The 20,045-nt window shown below is 38.0% G+C and overlaps 1 protein-coding gene across 2 annotated transcripts in view; it reads left to right on the forward strand.

Annotated features, from left to right (window-relative positions):
* Positions 1–19,189, forward strand: part of UMAD1 (UBAP1-MVB12-associated (UMA) domain containing 1) — a 274,040-nt gene extending 254,851 nt beyond the window's left edge. The window contains exons 4-6 of one of the 2 annotated variants that reach the window (XR_006965292.1): positions 11,687–11,736; positions 16,250–16,794; positions 17,475–19,189. Coding sequence is in view for 1 of the 2 variants with exons in the window: in XM_047097075.1 (XP_046953031.1) it covers positions 11,687–11,736; positions 16,250–16,490 (291 nt within the window). In the remaining variant the exon portion in view is untranslated. Of the gene's footprint in view, positions 1–11,686; positions 11,737–16,249 lie in introns of both variants that reach the window. The other variant, XM_047097075.1, reaches the window with a different exon arrangement.
* Positions 19,190–20,045: the final 856 nt, after the last annotated feature.

Consider the following 20,045-nt stretch of genomic DNA (forward strand, 5'->3'; position numbering starts at 1 on the left):
TTAAATTTGAAATACTATGTATACTTGTGATGGTTAATTTTGTGTGTCAATTTGATTGGGCCACAGGATGCCTGGATGTTTGGTCACATGTTCTTCTGGGTATGTCCCTTGAGGGTATTTCTCGGTGAAATTAACATTTGAGTGGGTAGACTGATAAAAACAGATTGCTCTCCCCATGTGGGTGGGCCTCATCCAATCAATTGAGGACGGAAATAGAACAAAGAGGCTGAGAAGAGGGGATCTCCTGTTGCTGGCTGCTTTGAGCTGGGACATCGGTTTTTTTCCACTCTTTAAACCTGAACAGAAAGATCAACTCTTTTTGGGTTTTTCAGCCTGCCAGCTTTCAGGCTGAAACTATACATCGTCACCCTTGGGGCTTAGCTTGCTGACTGTAGATCTTGGGAATTCTCAGCATCCATGACCACGTGAGCTAATTCCTTATAATAAGCCTCTTTATCTTTCTATATATATTATATGTTTTTATGTATATAATATACACATATTATATATATATATATATATATATATACACACACACATATTATATATATATATATATATATATACACACATATCCTATTGGTTCTACCACTCTGGAGAATCCTGACTAATACCCGACAACCAAATTCCGTGTGGATCTTGGAACAGAAAGAGGACATTAGTGGAAAAACTGGTGAAATACACATAAAGTCTTGGATTCAGTTAATAGTAACATACTAATGTTGGTTTCTTAGCTGTGCTAAATGTACCATGATAATATAAGATTGAGCAGAAGAAGCTGGGTAAGGGGTTTTTGAGAATACTGTGTACTGTCTTTGCAGTGTTTCTGTAAATCTAAAATTATTCCAAAATAAAAACTCTGTTTTCAAAAATAGCATGTACTATATTAGCCCCCTTCCTGAAACTATTTCTAATTACCTACTCTATTTGTTTTTTTCACCAAATCTTAATAATCTGTACTTCAGGAAATTATTTGCTTCTTTCTTTGTACCTTTCTGTAATGCTTGAAATTTTTTAAAAACAATACATATTATTTGACTGGACATACATATTATTTGACTAAAATGATAAAGTCATTCTTTAAAACACTGTAGTCTGTTTGGCAAGGTGACTTCTAGAAATCATCCAAATTCTGAAAGCACTGTTATGTTTGATTTAGTGTTAGTTTTTAATAACATGGTTTCATCTTTAACACTCTCCTGGTGGACGCAAAGATAATTTTAAGATGAGGCTCCAGAATTAATACAATGTCACAGAACTAGACAGATAATTAGGTGATGTTAGTATGAGACTATGTTGTTTCTGACCTATACATAGATTATTGGCTTATGTCTCTGAGTTACTTTCGCTTTTTGCCAACTATAAGCCTCATAAGGGAAGGGAAGGCTTTTGGTTACAGTTCTGTGGTTTTGTTCAACAAGGCAGTGAGGGAATAAAGAACTCAGGGGTCCATATCTCCAAATCAAAGTAATTGGAGGGATTAAAAGCACATTCCTAAATGTTCTAGTACCAATTAAACTGTTTCATGCTCACTCTCTGTATCCCCTTATTTACCCTTTTGCTTTCCTGTCGTCCAGCCTCTCCCTTTTGATTTTGACTATTAGGTACTCATTGTAGATTCTCAAGGGAGCCATTTCTTTTTCTTTTTTCACTTCAAAACTATGAATTCTTTGTAGACAGAGAGAGCATCTTCATTTCCATGTCCCCATCACCTAAGCACAGTGTTTACCTGTCAATCATGGTGAGGGCCATTGAGTGAATGACTTTGAGACAGGAGGTAGTGGTGATGTGTATGAGCTTAGCCACCACTGCAGATGGAACCTCTGAGGTTTTCTGGTTCTACCTACTCACCAAAATTCTATGTCTTTCTCCTTCCCTGTGGTTTTCCTTTTTCAGCTCCCTTCTTCTTGTAATATAGCTAGAGACGTAGTGCCTTTACTCTGCACCTTCTGCATGTGCAAACTCTAGGGTCATCTGCTCTTTGTATGAGGCCAAGTCTTCCATTTAATTTGTTTATAGAAAGTATTAATGCATACAGTGATTCCCAAACTTCATCAGGCATCAGAATCACTTGGAGGGCTTATTAAAACAGACTGTGGGGCTGCACGCCAAGAGGTTCTCATTCAGTAAATCTGGGGTAGGAATTGGAGGATTTGCATTTCTAGGTTCCTAGGTGATTCTGATGCTGGTAGTCCAGACACTCTATTTTGAGAATCATTGGTCTATACACAACAGAAGTACCAGCCAGTTGTCTACTCCCCTCTGCCAGGGGGAAAAAAAAAGAGCCAGAGGCATTCATTGTCTAGAACTTCAGCATGATATAAAAATAACAAAGAATATGCATGTTTTGTTTTAAAACCAAGGTATAAAGGGCTTTTTCTCTCTTATAATCGTAATTCTTTAATTCAAATCATTCCATTGACTATATAAGTAAAGTTAAAACTGCTAACATAGAGAGAAGACTATTGATATTTCTATCAGAGTATATAAAAAGGTTAATTATGGTGTGCACATCTTAAAGATCTCCTTGCCGTGTGAGCCATCTCCAGAAATACTTGCCATAGAACTGAAATAGAAATGATTATATGAGTAAATTATCACCCACACTCCTTGCATGCATCATTTCATACCGCAAGCCTTTTCTCTTTTCAAGGAATAATGGTTTTACATTTTACTTTGTGATGGCACTCTAATTGCTAAATATAATAGGGGCATTATGCTACAAAGTTAAAAGATTCCAAGTGAAAAGATAAGTCAAATATAGTAATCTCATCCAGCCAATGATTCTTTAAAGTGTGCTCCTCTTTTTCTCCAGCTATCTCCCAACTCTGAACTCTCACACAATGATTGAAACTGAATACATGGCAGAAAAAAAAAAAAAAATTAAAAGGGATCCTAGAATTCATCTAGCCCAGGCGCCTGCAACTATGACCCACTGGCCAAGTCTGACCCACTGACTGTTTTTTTTTTTTTTTTAATTTTTTTTTTTAACGTTTATTTATTTTTGGGACAGAGAGAGACAGAGCATGAACGGGGGAGGTGCAGAGAGAGAGGGAGACACAGAATCGGAAACAGGCTCCAGGCTCTGAGCCATCAGCCCAGAGCCCGACACGGGGCTCGAACCCACGCACCGCAAGATCGTGACCTGGCTGAAGTCGGACGCTTAACCGACTGCGCCACCCAGGCGCCCCCTGACTGTTTTTGTAAATAAAAAATTGATTAGAGAACAGGCATGGCTGTTTTTCTACACACTTTAATATGGCTCCTTTCACACTACAATCACAGAGTTAAATAGTTGCAACACAGACCACGTGGTCCAAAACCAAAAATATTTGCTTTCTCACCCTTTACCAAAAACATTTGCTGACTCCTGCTGTAGTCCAACCTACTCATTTGGCAGGTGAAAAAATTTATCCTGAGGGAGAGAAAAGTAGCTCAGGATTACACTGCTCAAACAGAAACAGTATTGGAAAATGCCAGGCATGGCCCTCAGCAGCTCCTATAAGAGCTTTGGTTCCCTCAAGAGTCAAAGCTGTCCTTCATGATGAGTAGAGAAGGGGATATCGGGGTAAGCTTGCATCTCATTACAATTTTCAAAGAGCCCTCCATATGACAAACCCAGAAAGAACAGTGTGACATAAGTGTGCTTTGATGTTAGTCCAAAATGTATAAATGGCATGAATTTTTTCACCCATGTACAAAACACATTAGCAGCTAACATTTAGGGCCTGTTTCTAATAATGAAACGTCCTTTTTCATTGATGAGAGCATCATTAGGATCGTCTTGCCTTTCAGAAAATATACTAACATTCTATCATGTAATATTCTCCACAGTGTCCACAACTTTCAGGAGAATGTGCCTGATAGTGTGAATTCTTATTTTCTCAATTAGGTTCACCAAATCAGCAAAAGCACATGGGTCAGTGTGTGTGTGTGTGTGTGTGTGTGTGTGCGCGCACTCGCACGTTCCCCTAGCTATTTTTACATAATTTATACATCTCTAAAATAATGTAATAATACTTAGTGACAGTGCTCTCCAATTTGTGTTAAGGAAAATATGCCTATTCTGTAAATAAATCCAAATTCTATGGGTTTTGGTAGCTGCACAGAGTTGTACGATGTTTTGAAGTGTTTTCAGCAAAAGGATGATTATTTTGTTCATTCATCAGTGCTTCACTAGGTATCTCCTCTGTGCCAGCAACCCAGGGTGCTGAGACTGATACACAGAATAGAGCACCTGACTGATGGGGGAGGTCATCTTCTAGAGACAAGTAGTACAATAGGTCTGTAAGCTGTATATGGAGAGACCACTGCATGAGACATTTGAGCAGAGCCCTGAAAGGTAAGTGGGAGCTTGCCATGAAGACATGCACATTCCAGGGAAATGAAAACTCAATTTTAGTGTTGTTACCTCCTTGGGAGACTTTGACTCCTTAGTCTTATTTAGATATCCCTCTTCTGTGTTCCTATAGCATACATCTATTGTAGAACTGTCCTCTCTGCCTGGTCTTCATTAAGTATTCAGTAAATGAATGAATGATGACTGAAAGAATGGATGACTGAGTTAATGAACATACAAAAGGCACGGAAGTGTAACCCAGTCTGGGCTGTTCAGGGAATTGCTTATGTGGCTACAAGATAGGATCCAGAGAAGTGGGGACAAGCCTACTGTAAAAAGGATGGAGAGATAGGTCAGGGTAAAATAACAGAGGACATTGTATACCACCCTAGGAATGTGGACTCTATTATTTTAGCAACTTCTTGTTGGCACATACTACATACCAATTCTGTGTTAGGTTCTAGAGGTATGAGATATGGCCCCTGCCTTTGTGGAGATTACTAGTTCACTAACACAGTATTAGTCATGGATACCCATGGGCTCTAGATGCAGACTACCTAGGTTCCAGTTTTAATTTACCCTTCACTATGTGGCTTCAATTTCTCAGCACTTCAGTTTCCTTTTCTGTAAAACTAGAGTAATAATAGAACCTACTTCAAGATTGTTGTGATGGTTAAAATGACATTATATATATATATATATATATATATATATATATATATACACATATATGCACACACACACACACACACACACACACACACACACACAGAAATTACTCAGTAAATATCAGGCACTCTTATTGGGAAAACAGCCATTGAACAAAAAATTTAAAGTGTGTTGGAAAGCTACAGAAGGTGAGGCCCAGAATGCAATGAGAATGTAATGGTGGTGGATGGGATGGGGCACAGGGGAAGCTGACATGATCTGGAGATTCAAGGAGGGCCTGTCTAGGGAAAAAGTGGATGGAAAGATGTCCCAGGGTGAGGAGGTCCTTGTGAAAAGGGAAGGGACCATTGAGAGAGTGAAGAAAGAACGCCAGTCTGGCTACAGCTTATGGATTGGAACAAGTGAGGAGAGAAGAGTTTCTGGGATTGGTGCTGGAGAGGCAGGCAGAGGCCAGTTTATGGAGGGTCTTATTAGTCATGGTAAGATCTGGGGCTCTGTCCTAAGTTAGTGGGAGACACTGAAAGAATTAAGCATGGGAGTGACAAAACCAGAAATGTTTTTAAAAGGTGCAGAGAAGTGGACAGATATTCAAGAGAATATAGCAATTGAATTAATTGCTTATTGACTGGATATAATATGTGAGAGCAACAAAGGTATAAGAGGTCTCCTAGATTTCTGGATGGATAGTTTTTCATTTACTCAGGAACAGGAGATGAAGAAAGGACTTTCAAGGTCAAAGATGAGAGCAGTTGCATGGATGGTGATGGAACTCAGAGGGATATAGGGGAGCACAGGAACCTGGGCGTGGATGAAATTGCAAGGAAAGTAGACTAAGTAAAAAGACAAGGTGGAATTTTGGAGAAAAATCCAGAGAAGCCTGAACATAAGTGGCCAAAGAGGCTGGTTAAAAACTAGGAGATGCTGACATCATAGAAACTGAGAGAAGAAAAAGGAAGAAAAAAATGGCAGATATGGTTAACACTATCAAATGTGGTTTCAGTTTTTTAATAAGGACTGAAAGTGATTAACTGGATTTGGCAATTAGGATATCTCTGAAAAGGACCATCTAAAACTCTACTAAACTCTGAATATGCTACTTTGTAGATCTTACCCCATATTATAGTAAACATTAAAATGTACTAAGTTCTACATTAAATGTATATATAGGGGCGCCTGGGTGGCTCAGCTGGTTAAGCATCTGACTTCAGCTCAGGTCATGATCTCACAATTCTTGAGTTGAAGCCCCACATTGGGCTCTCTACAGTCAGCACACAGAGCCTGCTTCAGATCTCCTGTCCCCTTCTCTTTCTCTGTCTCTCTCTCTCTCAAAAAAAATTTTTTTAATGTATATGTAAATTTAGGTATACAATGTTTTTCCTTATGAAATCACTAATTAAAATTTTCTAGTTTTCCTTTTGTATTTGAGCCAGTTTTTCCTGTAGATCTCACTTTGTAGATTCTTGAAAATCACAAGGACCTAGGCCCCTATCAATGATGACCACAATCAGAGTAAGCTATGGTGGGTTATGGAATGAGTGATGAAGCAAATATCATAAGTATGGACTTCTCTTTCACAAGAATAACTGGGAAAAAAAGAAAGAGAGAGAAGTAAAGAAGAGCATAAAGTCCAGGGAAGCTCTAATTTATTTAAGATTAGAGCTTTTCACACAGTTGAGAAGAAAAAAAAGCAACCAGACAATTATTTTTTAGAAAAGGGTTAATGATGAAAGAGATAGTAGGAATATTTGGTCAAAACACTACTTTAAGAGATAGCAGATAGGAAGCAATCTAGAAGTAGGATTCACCGTCTTAAAAAGCCCTCTTTCTCTGAGTCCAGATGGAAGGAGAGCAGGACAAGTGGGTGGGCAGATAGATGTTCACATTCTATAGCTATTGTTAATAATGAAATGTATGAATGAAGACTATCAAGTAACTCCAATACCACCATTCAGTGTTGTTCTTCTAAAGATCAGCAAATATAGGAGTGGCATGGGAAGCTTATGGCAGTTAACAACTCTGTGTTTCATAAATAATCCCAAAGTACTGTGATGTAGAGTGCTGTGTAGATGTCTGTTGGGGTTTGGCTCTTATTCTTTTATGAGCCAAGAAGAGGCAAGTACAGTCTAGGAGTAAAATGCCCACCTGTGTCAAGCAAATTGACTTGTCAAAGGCACCATCTGATAGATTAGTTGATTTACACAGAGAGAACAGGAGGTATATGGAAAATGCATTAATTCTTTGGGGCCACTGGGGCAACATTAGTATATCATTGCTACAGTCCTAAATGGTTCCCCTAATGGTCCCAAAGAGTAAATGCATCCCCCAAAGAGTCTCAGATGGTCCCAGGTGGTCATTCGTCCTCTGAGACTGGAGTGATTACAAATGCTTTTCAAGAGCTGGGTTAGTGGCCCGATTCCCAGGTAAGGAAACAGAATGTTCTTCTAGGTTACTTGACCAGTTACTGACAGAGCTTAGATTAGATATTAGCTAGCTAAAGTGGCTAGCTAATAATTAGCACTGCTGCTCTGATACCAGTAGGTATTCCAGTCACCATCAACATAGTAAATATTTGTCATTCAAAATGTAATTGTTCACAGTGAAATACTGTGCATTTATTTCTATGGGGTAGGGAAGTGGTTCCAATAAGATGGGATTGAATGATCTTTGGAAAAATGTTTCTTTTGGTTGTGGCTTTTTGTTGTCAGATGGTTGTAGGTTGTAAAACTCAAGCTAATAAAAGAGGTGGAAGTTTTTCATAATTAATATTGGGAGTTGCCACCCAAGTTTTGTGAGTTTATCAGGCACATGCATCAAATAATTATATTATTTTTGGAGGTGTTGCTCAAAGAGTCACCCGTGTTTCAGAGCTGACAGAACCTTTGAAATCCTCAACTCAAGGGTGCTTATTTTATAAATGAAAAAACTGACCCTAGAGTAGCCCAGCTAGACTTTTGCCTTAAGCTTATGAAGTGAGAATGCCCAGTTACCTGAAGGCAACAGAGAAAGAAAGCCACAGGACTTCAAGGCTAGATGCCACTTCCAGAGTGGTGGTGAAGATAGCATTGCATATGGTCATTATTAGAACCTGGGTTTATTATAAAAAAGGCCACCAATTCTTCACAACACATACATTTAGTTACCAGGCCTTCTCCACCTTTAAAAGAAATGATGATGTAGAAAATAAAAAAGAAAGTTTACAGAAGATAAGCATATAAAATTTGAGTCAACAAAGTTCCATTCCAGGGCTTATCTACCTCTATACCTCAAAAGCTTACTTGCATGGCCAAGGGCTTCTAGAAATTTCAGGACCAGATGTCCAAGTGTGAATCTTCTAAAAAGAGAAAAATAAAAGCTGCAATAATAAATTATGCTCTGTGAGCACAATTAAATTTTTATTATTTTTGATGATGTTTCTTAGTATATTATGAGTGTGCTATTATAAAGCTTACTCAGAATAGCAGTGGTCTGTATAATCTTTTGTCAGTAGACCAAGAATAAAGGCAGCTCAGGGTTCTGAGATTACACAGAATAAGACATTAGTTTTTTGTGGGGTTTTTTTTGGTTTGTATTTGGTGATTAGTTTAGGGCCTAAGTCCCAAAGTAGCCCATTTTAATCAAGAGTAGAACTTCCTTGTTGATGTCCTGGCTGAGTTCAGTGAGATTTACAAACACAGAAAAAGCAGACTTGAATACAGGGAGAAGGGTGGCTTGAAAAGGAAATTCAGCTTCCTTGCTTAAATAAGAGATACATATGACTAGTAATCAAAGTAAATATAAGGATCAAATAATTATAATTGTATTAATCTCTTTGGGGATTTGGGACCTTTCTACTATCTATAAATTAAGAATCACTGTTAGTGAATTTATTAATTAATAATCTCTTACAATACATATCATCTTACACATTATAAACTGCTTTCACCTATTATGATTTTGTTTGATGTTCACAACAAATGTGACATGAGCAGGGTAAATGTTATTCTCCTCATTTAACAGATGAGTAAGTTAAATCTGCAAAGGGTTCAAAGGTGCTTCCATATACAACACTGCCTCTATAGGTGCGATTAGCAATCTCTTCGTGATGAATAATAAATTCTTTACTCTTGTAAGGGCTGAACCTTCAAGCAAGACTGTCTTTAATATAAATGTTAACTGAAGATGTGCCCATCCTTCCCTGGAAACATACGAATTGTGCCACAAACATGTCTTCATGAAATTCAAGCAGGCTACCTCTTTCTAGCAATAAAGACTGAAATAGAGTGTAGATTAAACATGTTTTCAGTTGATGGTAGAAATGTAAAGAGGATCTGAATCAATGAATTTATTAATAACTCTCCCCACTTTGCTGGATGCCCAGTTATCAAAGCCCATGAGTTTTGGACTTTGGCCATAGCATTGACCTATTTCTCCAAAAGCCATTTTAATTCATACCCAAGTTAAGATTACCAAAGTTGCACAGTGCACTTTCGCCAGCCTGGTGGAGGTTATGAATGCCTCCAGACTGATGCTGCCTACAATATTCTTTGCATGCCAGCTGTTGTGCTCCTCTGATCCCCCAATTTGCATATGGTACATTACTCAACAAGAGAGTTTTTCTTTCTGTTTCACCAAATGCAGGTGTGCGGTCATTCTGTGAGAGCTCTCATACTCAGTCATGTAAATTACCCCCGAGGTCCAGGGTCTGAAAAAATCAGTTTTTATAAAAACAATGAAAAAACATATTTGTACTTATTTTTTTTCTGTCCTCTGAAAGTCTTCTTCCTGTTCACAGCAACCTCATACATGGAACCAGTCATTGTAGGAAGGGTGGTTTTTTTTTTTTTGGTTTTTTGTTTGTTTGTTTGTTTGTTTTAGCTGGTGTAGGTTTGTAGAAAATTTTCCTTCCCAAACCATAAATAACTAATGAAATATATTTGTTCACTTTGCTTTCTGAAAAACCCACCAAATTTCTTTTCTTATTTTTACTTCTAAAATCTTCCCAGATACTTAAGAATTCTTGGACTCTATATCTTTTCAAGTATTACTGTTTTCTTCTGCAGCCATTTCCTATAAAATATACTTTTTTCACACCAAGAACTCCAAACTGAAGTACTCAGGTGAAAAAAAATCTGTCTTCTTCCTCAATTACATTTATGTGCACAGATGCTAACTGGAGTAAAATAAAGGGACTATGAACCTTTAACCATTATAGAAAACCTTTAGTCTTAATTCAGTATTACTATAATCAGAAGCTCTAAGGATATATAAAAAACAAATATTTATCCTATGCGCAAATCAGACCCACTAATGCTATTTTATCTTGTTCTTTTAGAATGTTAAAAATTATATCCCATATAATGTGTGATTTTCATGCAAAGAATTTCATTAGTAACTCAGATTTCATTCACTATCAAATATGATTTTTAACTTACTGTTTCTCAATAAATATAAAATAAATTAAACTTTTTTTTTAGCATAAATTATTGCTCGGCTCCAAATTTTCAAAATCATTACATAAAAAATACAGAGAAGGAACACAAACATTTTCCCCAAATAACTCTTTTAGTTCTTAAGCTTTGTTCAAAGTTTGGGCCATTCTATGTATGAAAGACCAAAAACAAACAAAAAATCAAAAAAAAAAAACTTTGCTTTTCATTTAAGCAGTTTCCCAATTTTCAAATTTTATAATTATAATTATAATCACTGAACTTTTAAATGTTTACATTTTATAAAAAGAAATAAAGAGTAGAAATAAGTAGGTATCCTTTACACTCCAAGTAAGTCTTAGTAGAGCCTTAAATTGCTTTGAATAATTAAATTAGAAGGAAATGCATCCTTTTATATCATATAGTATTCTGTTGGCTAAACTTAAGAGTACCAGCCTCTTGCTGCCCAGTTCAACTAACTGGATGCATCTCTTCTTTGTATGTTACAGAAGGAGACCTGTCTAGTAGAGTGAAGAAAGAACCCTGAAACAAGTGAACCCATATACCAAGTTGAGGGTCAGACAGACTTGAGAGGATTCTAGTCCTATAGAGCTTTCAGAAAAAAAAAAAGAAAGAAAGAAAAAAAAAAATATATATATATATTTGTGCCATAAACGTGGGCAGTTTGTTAAATTTCTTCATCTTAAATATGCCTTCTGGTCAACTTTCTTTACTTTCCATTGATCAGGCCATTGGGAAAAATAAAAGGGGTTTTGCAAAATATTTGTCCTTACGGAAGACTGCATTCTGGGTATCGCTATATGTAACTCCCATACCCTCTCCTAAGAGCCTACCAAGTCATCTTCCCTCACTCATCCTTGCTTGGAGTTCAAGTCCCATGCTCCTTTTATGGAGCTTCTTTCTTATCCACTCTAGATTGTGCCAACTTGCTTTCTTCAGCACATTGTTGGTGCTAAATAAATAGTGTGATTTGTAGTAATAATGGTGATGATAATGAATCTTAAAACACCTAACTAATCCCAGTGAACTCTCTGTGATGTTAAGGCTGTGGAACACATGGTTGACTAACAGTGATAATGACTGAAAATGAGGTGATAAATTACTATGCAGATTGCTGATGGCCTATAATTGTCTCAAAAGGAGGACATTTCATAACAGACCAATCCCATTTAAATAAACATAGGTGTAGTATTATAGACATATACAACTGCATCTGTACAATTTTTGCAATAACCTTCTCCATAAAATACAGGGACACCAAACAGCTTGGACAAACACTCCTGAGGTCAAGGGACATAGGAGGTAAGAATTAAGACTGTGTTTGCTCTTTCTTGAATGTTGTATTGTTCCTGGATCTGTAAGCATAACTTTAGAGACTCCACCAATATAAACACAAAACTACCTAGTTATGAGCCTATGTTTACACAGTCCAGATCAAAAGGATAGACACTCAGGTTCATTTGCATTTGCTGCCAAAAATTTCCTGATTCTTCTTTTGAATAGTAGCAATAATTCATATTTTGATGCCATTTAGCCTCACGATTAATTTATGTATACAAATCTTATAAAAGGGCTCATATTCTTTACTATGTTGCCAGTACTTTCTTTTCTTTCAAGGAGCATTGTTCTTTTCTAAGGAACTGATTATGTGGCAGATCGTAGGATCACTGCAGACAGCACAGATGAAAAGCCTGTTATTCCAAAGGATTAAATTACAATTCTTAGCGAACCATTGCCAAGCTATTTTTTTTTCCCAAACCCAGGGAGGATTGGAAATAGGAAATGTTATGCCTTGAAAACGAGTGGGAGCAGTTGAGTGGATGAGGGAGAATAACCATCCTAGTAAGTGTTATTAAATTCTCTTCAAGTAAAATCATGAAACAAATAAAAGATGATAAAATCTTTAAAATGTCCACATGATCAAGAAAAATAAACAACCAAGTTTCTAAGAAGTAATAATTATCATGGGGATGGATATTTACTGAATTATAAAGAGGAAGCAAAAGAATCCAATAGATGTAGCATTTACATGCGAATACATGAAAACAATTAAGATCCCAACTTGGAGTATTTTGGGGGGCGCAAGGAATATGAGGGCAGAGGATCTAAGATTTGCAAATCCTTCATAGTTTGCATATGAGCTCTCTAGGGAAGGATTATAAAATATAGTGGGGAAACAAAATGAAAGGGAGTCTCCAGTGAAGGTACTTGGAACAGGATAAGCAAACATTTTCCCCAAAAATCTGACTAAAACCAGGAGGAGAAATCAGTTCTATTTGTGATTCTAAACACCAGGGAGGTATCATATAACCTGGGAGGGGATGGGGTAAATAAATTCGGGGAAGAAAACATCATAAAGAAGAATTGTTTTGAAATTCAATTCTGAAACATATGTTAATGCATTTGGAGGAAGATAAAGGATCTAGGTGCCCAATGGTATGGAGAGACTGAAGTGAGGAGAAAAGAAACTGATAATTAGCTGTGTGCTGTCATCGCAACAGGGAATCTACAGGATGCCATTGTAGTTTCGGCTAATGTATCACCTTAAGAATCAGGAAGAAACTCCACATGAAATGCTGTAATAAAAAGTTAAAAAATATGCACTGAGGGTTTCCCACATTTCAGACACATATCAAGTAGGTGCTTGGGACCAAAAAAAAAATGGATAAGATACAATCTCTGCTCATTAAGAGTTCACAGTATTTTGGAGAAAAGGGAGACACACATATGATTCAACAACAACAACAATAACAACAACAGGAACAAATACCACAATGATATGTAATAGTACAAAGGAAGCTAAAGAGCTAGCTGCCTGGAGAAATCCAGATATGCTTTGGAAAGGGAGTCACGTTTGGATTGGATCTTGAAGGATGAGTAAGAAATCTCCAGTAGAAAAAAACAAAACAGATGGAGAGAAAAAGGCCCATGCAGTGTGACAGGCTGGGGTGCATGAGTTGCAGGAACCAGAAGAGGAGGTTGGAGGATGGTGGGGTCAGACTTGGAGCTGAGGGGTTTTGGCCTTAACCAGGTGAATGAAAGAGAGCATTGCCAGCTTTAAAACAGAAGAATGACCTAAACAAATATGTGTCTCAGGGTAGAAGATATGACTGAATAAGGTCAGGCTCAAGTCTGCAAGAAGCAGTAAGGAGACCACCACAATGGTGACAGAGAGTGGATTCCATAGATATTTTGGAGATGGTATGAACAGACCTTCATAAGCTATTAAATGTTAAGGATAAAGGAGAGGGAAAAGTTGAGGGAACCACAGCTCCTAAGATGGTGATGCCATTAATTGAGAGAATATTACAAGAGGAATACACCATTTATGCCAAAGCAACAGGGTGAAATGGGGATGGGGGGGGAGGGGACAGGGAAGGTTGGCAAACCTATTGTTAAAATCCTAGTATATATAATGGAGGAGACAGCAATTCAGAGAATCAGCCAGAAAAATATCCTCACTCTGCCCCACCCTACTGTGTCTTGAGAAGATTCAAGGGGACAGAAGACATTCCACTGGAATTTTACTTAATTTTTAACTATTACGAAACTATATTTTCTAAAACAAGCACAAACATGTCACATACTAAATGCTATTACAATAGAGACCCACAACATGCTTACTTGCCTCATCAGGTAAACTCTCTTGGTTCAGCCTTCAGAACAAATCAAAGTCCTTCTCATTACTCATAAGTGGAATTGTATCCTGAGATTATAAGGCAGCTTTTTAATAATAATTTTAAAAAACTGTATTTTTACCATATCCAACAATGTACCTCTGTAATCAAGACAATCTCTGATACTATGCAACTAGTATTTATTGCAGAAATAAATTGGCTGTGGAGGCTCATTTAAGATGATAATTGTCATCTAAACTCCTAATTTAACTTTATTTCATTTATTTATCAGTTTATTTATGTTTATTTTTATTTAGAGATGGGGGAGAGAGAGAGCCCACAGCGGGGGGCGGGGGGGAGGAGGAGGAGGAGGAAGAGGAGGAGGAAGAGGAGGAAGAGGAGGAAGAGGAGGAAGAGGAGGAAGAAGAGGAAGAGGAGGAGGAAGAGGAGGAAGAAGAGGAAGAGGAGGAGAGGGAATCCCAAGCAGGCTCCACGCTGTCAGTGCAGAGCCTGACACAGGGTTCGATCCCACGAACCATGAAATCATGACCTAAGCTGATATCAAGAGTCAGAGGCTCAACTGACTGAGCCACCTAGGTGCCCCTAAACCCCTAGTTTTAATTTTTGGTATTCATTAAAACAGCCTTGTTTTTCAATGAATTTAAACCAATGAAATGTTTACTAAAAATATTATTTCATATATTTTATAAATATGTGACTCTTCATAAGATTTCTTTTGAAAAGGGGTTCTAGCTCTAAAAAAGTTTCTTTAAAAACTGAATATGAAGTATATGCTTTAGTGGAGTGTATACTGCATCTATTTCTAATGACTTTTATTTCTGAGATTGTTAAGGAAGTCTTCAATATATTGGACTCATTGAAAATTCTAAGACCATCCTTTCACTGTCAAGACACAATACCCATATTTTTCTCCCTGCTCTGTACTTCTCCCTCAGAGCTTGGTATCTGTGTAACACAAGGACAGGAACAATCCGATTTGCCAGGATAATAATCAACCAAAATGTATCTCCTCTGTTGTTCATTTTGCTTGATTACAGTATCAAAATGCAAGAATGGATGAACTATGTTGAAGTCTGGGTTTTGAAAACACCTGTTTACTGATGTGGCTACGTATGAATTTTCATATTTAAAACACTAATAGCAGCTTACTCTGTCATGTTTACACTTTGATTGCAAAAGCAGTGGCCTGCACATATCTTGGCAAAATATGTTCAAAGATTATGGTAGGAGCTAAAATTTTCATGGAAGAATAAAAATGTACATTAATACAATTTATACATATTATGTTAGTTTATACAATCTTATATAAGCAACAGTCAACTCCTCTGTCATACATAACTTTTTAATGTGCCATAAGAACTTCATCAACACCTTCTTGATTGGGTCTTGAGCACTAATCAGGTCCCTCAGTACTACAGGAGGCTTAAATATCTTGCATCTATCATGAAAAGTAAGTAGGATCATAATGACTAATCACATTAGCATAATTTAAAAATGCAGAACATGAATAGCTTTTTTTCCCCAAAGATTTGTAGTAAAAACTTACAATAAGAGCACAATGATTCATTACGCCATTGGCTTATTTATATTATAACATATTTATGTGCCCAGCAGAATGAAACCATAAAACCACCATTAACGAGTAGAGAAAAGAGGTTTTCAATTGAGTTGCATCAATTCAGGAGGAACATATTAAAACACACACACACACACACACACACACACACACACACACACACACACTTCAAGGAAGAGAAACTGCTATCCTCTTATGTCCTCTTAGGACATTACAATCTAATCTCACTGTAGATCTTTTTTAGTAATATACATTTTGCACTTCCCACTATGAACCAATTTCTGTCCATGAAGCCAGACAGTTAGTTGCAGGTGAAGTCACTTCACATCACAGACATACAGTACTAAGGGAAAATTTATTCTTAGGGGAAAAAGACAACAACAAAAATAAACCCATCTTTTGGAGAAGCTAGCCCACTTATAAATAGAATATTGCCACCCAAGTGGATATAAATTCACTGACTCCCTCTCAAGACTTCGGGGTGCGTGCTTTTTAAGGACTGAATTGGTCTGCTAACTATGAGCTACTGAGTGCCAGGCACTGAGCACAGTGCTTTGAATACAACTATGAAAAAATGACAACACACTCTTTGCCTTTGTAGGGCTTACCATCTGCTGGAAATCAAAAAAGGAAACAGACTTTCAAATTATAGTATCACGAGTTCAGTCTCAGAGGAATTAATAGCAGGGCAGCCTGGAGGGTGTAATAACAGTGTTAATACCTGGAAGGAGTCACCAGGTGAAAGGACACAGGGGTGCGGACAGAAGTATCCAGGCAGAAAGGAGCTGTTTATGAAGAATGTTCAAGGAACTGAGAACAGTTCATTACCAAATATTTACTGAATATTTGTGGATTGAATACAGCTAAACCATGGATTACAAGAGAGAAAGTGGTGAAGGATGAAGCCGAAGGGATTCAGGGTCAGATTTATTCACTTCACAGATATTCAGGGGCAAGAGATCAGTGTATGAGACAGTCATGGCATCTGCCTTCAGGAAGCATATAGTTTAGTGGAAGAAACCGATTAAAAAAGAATGAAATGAAGAATGTCCTATTATGATCAATATAATGAAGCAAACAGAGTACCACGAGAACATAATGGGAAGAACCAACTTGATGTGGAACTGAAGCACCGTCTCTGAGGAGGTGAGATTTGAAGAATGAGAAGGGGGTCAGATCTGGAGGGGGTTGGGGTGTTATCTAGACAGTTAACCACGTTGAAAGATTTTCAGTGGGAAGGTGATGCAATCAACTTGCATTTTAGACAAATCTTCTGGCTCCTGCACAGAATCTGGAGATGAGTGAGATAAAGGGGTAGGGAGATTGGTCAGGTGGCTTTTCCAGTAATCTGGGTGAGAGATCATTTCCTACTGCTAGAATATCTCAGTAACAGTGGTATTAGGCAGGGATAACATTAAAATATCTAACGATCAGTTTGGCATGAGCATGGGCTCATCAGAATGGGTGATGACCTCAGCAATAAGCAGGGTCTGCAGGCCTATCTCTTTGGGGCCCCAGCTGGATGGGCAGGCGGATGTCAGAGGTGGGGCCAGCCCGACTGCAGGGTGGACCCCGCAGGCCTGCCTCCCTTTACAGCCGGTATGGAAGTATTTCAATATTTTAGCAACAGATTTAGTTGTAGCAGCCTAAGAATTAGGTATAGGGAGGCAGGGAAAGTTTCAGGAGACGGTTAGGAAAGAGAAGGCTTATATTTGGGTAATGCATGAAGTGAGCAGTGAGCAAAAGGGAGGAGTTAGGGATTAGGCTTTGGTTTCTGCTTGGGCAACCAGGTAAACTCATTTATTTTTTCAATTGTATTTATTCAGCACTTTACGTTTAAGACACCTGGGTGACTTGAAATGTCAAGTGGGCAATTGGATATGTGAGGAAGGAACTGGGGAAAGATCTGGGCTGAAGAAACAAGTTTGGGAGTTTTCAGCATCAAGACGTCATCTAAAGCTACAGAACGGATGAAGTCCCCAGGGAAAGATTAGTGAGAGAAGCAACAGAAGCCTGGATGGAGCCCTGAGCAGCTCCAGCAGGTAGAGTTTGTGAAGAGGAGAGAAGACTGATTCCTGAGCAGCAGCTGCTGCTGTAGGGGGAAAAAAAAACAATTGTGTGAGGTTTCAGGAGCTGAGAGTGTTTCCAGGAGGAGGGAGTGGTTAGCTGTGTTGAAAGCTGTGGAGAGATTAAGACAAGACTAGAGTGTCTACTGGATTTAGCAACATGGGGACCGTTGGTGACCTTGATAAGGACAATTTCGGTGGGTGGTGAGTGCAGAGGTCGTATTACGTAGTACTGAAGGTAGATGAGGGGTGGGAAACTGGATGTGGGGAGGACAACTTCTTACAGTGATATGGGGCTTCTTTGATTTTATTTATTTATTTATTTATTTATTTATTTATTTATTTATTTATTTATTTATTGGAAAACCTTGAGCAAGTTTAATTGCCAGTAGGGGAGCCAGTAATACATTTTGATATATTCCAGGGGTCAGAAAACTAGGGCTCCTGCCTGTTTGCAAATAAAATTGTGTTGGGACACAACCACTACTATTCATTTATATTGCCTATGACTATTTTTCTGCTATGACAGCTTAGTTTAGTAGCTGTAACAGAGGCCCTATGGCCCACAAAACCCAAAATATTTACTCTCTGACCCCTTATAGAAAAAGTTTGTCAGCCCCTAGATTAAGTATGACATGCTTTAGCCCATTTCATTTCTTCAGGAACCCAAATAACTACATACATGTATAAATACATACATAAATACACACGCCAACAAATTCCCAAGTCAAAAGCACTATAGAACTGAATAATGTATAGAATTGTAAATTCTTCCTGGTCAGTTTAACAATTTATCAACAACAAAAAAAACAAGAGACTTAGCTTTTGCTCCTCTGCTAATAATACACATTTGTTATTGACCATATACACATATTTTAATTTACTACTACATACCCAGTACCAGGTGCTGAGCCTGACACAAGGTAGGCAATCCATAAATAATGGTTGAAGCAAGGAAGGTTGGTTGAACCAATAAATATTGGTGTTGTACAAAAGAATTGCCTGGGATAAGGGGTGGAGGCCCTTTTTTAGATTCAGGCAGTTAGCAGAGGATTCCCTAAGTAAATGATCTTTGGTGGAACCATCCCAGTGAGCTTTCCGGAGGCTGCAAAGAATTACATTCCTCTAGAATTGATCTGGGAAGTGAGGGTGGATGGGTTGGGGAGATCTGGGTTAAAGCTGAAGAGTATCCTTGATGTGAAAATAAAATCACAAAGTGGCACTTTGTAATGTGGCAGGAGGGCAGTCTTGACAGTTCTTTATTTCCTGTGATGAAACAGAAGGAAAGATGAGCTGAATTTACGTAAAGTCCAAGCCAACTTATCCCTCAGGAGCAGGACGAGGAGTTGGAACGTTAAAAGTAGGTTAAAGCAACAAATCAAAAAACAGTTATTTTCTACAAACATTTTGTTTAACTGAGAATAAGTATGTATCAATGGGCCAACCTTTAGACACAGGGAGAAAGCCTTTTTTTTTTTTTTTTTTTGAGCCCAGGACATCGTTCTTGAATAAAGGACACTTACCGCCTATTAACTGAGATTTAAAGTAGGGATGTCTTTAAAGGATAGCGAAAACTTACAGATAAATGAGAAGCGATCTGAGTATAGAATCCTTCTAGATTCTTCCTCACAGTTTTTCACAGCTTTACGTATCATTCACACTTTATGAAGTTTTCAGCTTGTTTTCATAGAAACAGCTCTCTTCTTTGTCTTCATATTTTACCTCTTTAGGTAATATTTAATGAAATTGCATCATTATGATAACAAAAGACAACTGTCACAAACAGATGTAGGAAATAACTGCTTCTCAGGAAACATACAGTTTATATCTGAGTAATCCGCTAACTTTGTTTAGTGTGTGGGAGCATTAGGATACAAAGGGAATAGTGGTTCTGGTGAGCCCAGGAAAGGGAGGAAAGTTAAGAGTGTTTCTCTGTGAGGGTGTTGCAAGCATGTTATGGGGCCCCAGCTGGTGCTCCTTGAGTCACTGACAAGCTGCCAGCATGGCTGGGTCCCCTGAATATTGACTCAAGGCAGCTGTCCCAAGTCATCACACTCTAGGGATCATAGAGTATTGTGTGTTGGAAAGCACACATTAAACACTTGCTTTAGCTTCTTCTGGAATGTATGCAGAATAATAGAGGACTCCTCCCAACAGTGCAACTTCCAGAGGGTTACAACTGATGAGAAACTGGCCTTATATATCCCATGGCAGATTTAGCTTTGTAAGGCAGATTTAAAATTCTCAATATGCTGAATCTAGACAGAGACAGTAAAATCTCAGTAAGCATATTCTAGCAGCATGTCACCTGGTAACTAACAAAGAACGCCC

The sequence above is a fragment of the Lynx rufus genome, unplaced genomic scaffold (assembly GCF_022079265.1).
Source record: "Lynx rufus isolate CCGP_SWC_20201006 ecotype Redwood Valley unplaced genomic scaffold, mLynRuf1.p SCAF_4, whole genome shotgun sequence".
In the NCBI taxonomy this organism is placed as follows: Eukaryota; Metazoa; Chordata; class Mammalia; order Carnivora; family Felidae; genus Lynx; species Lynx rufus.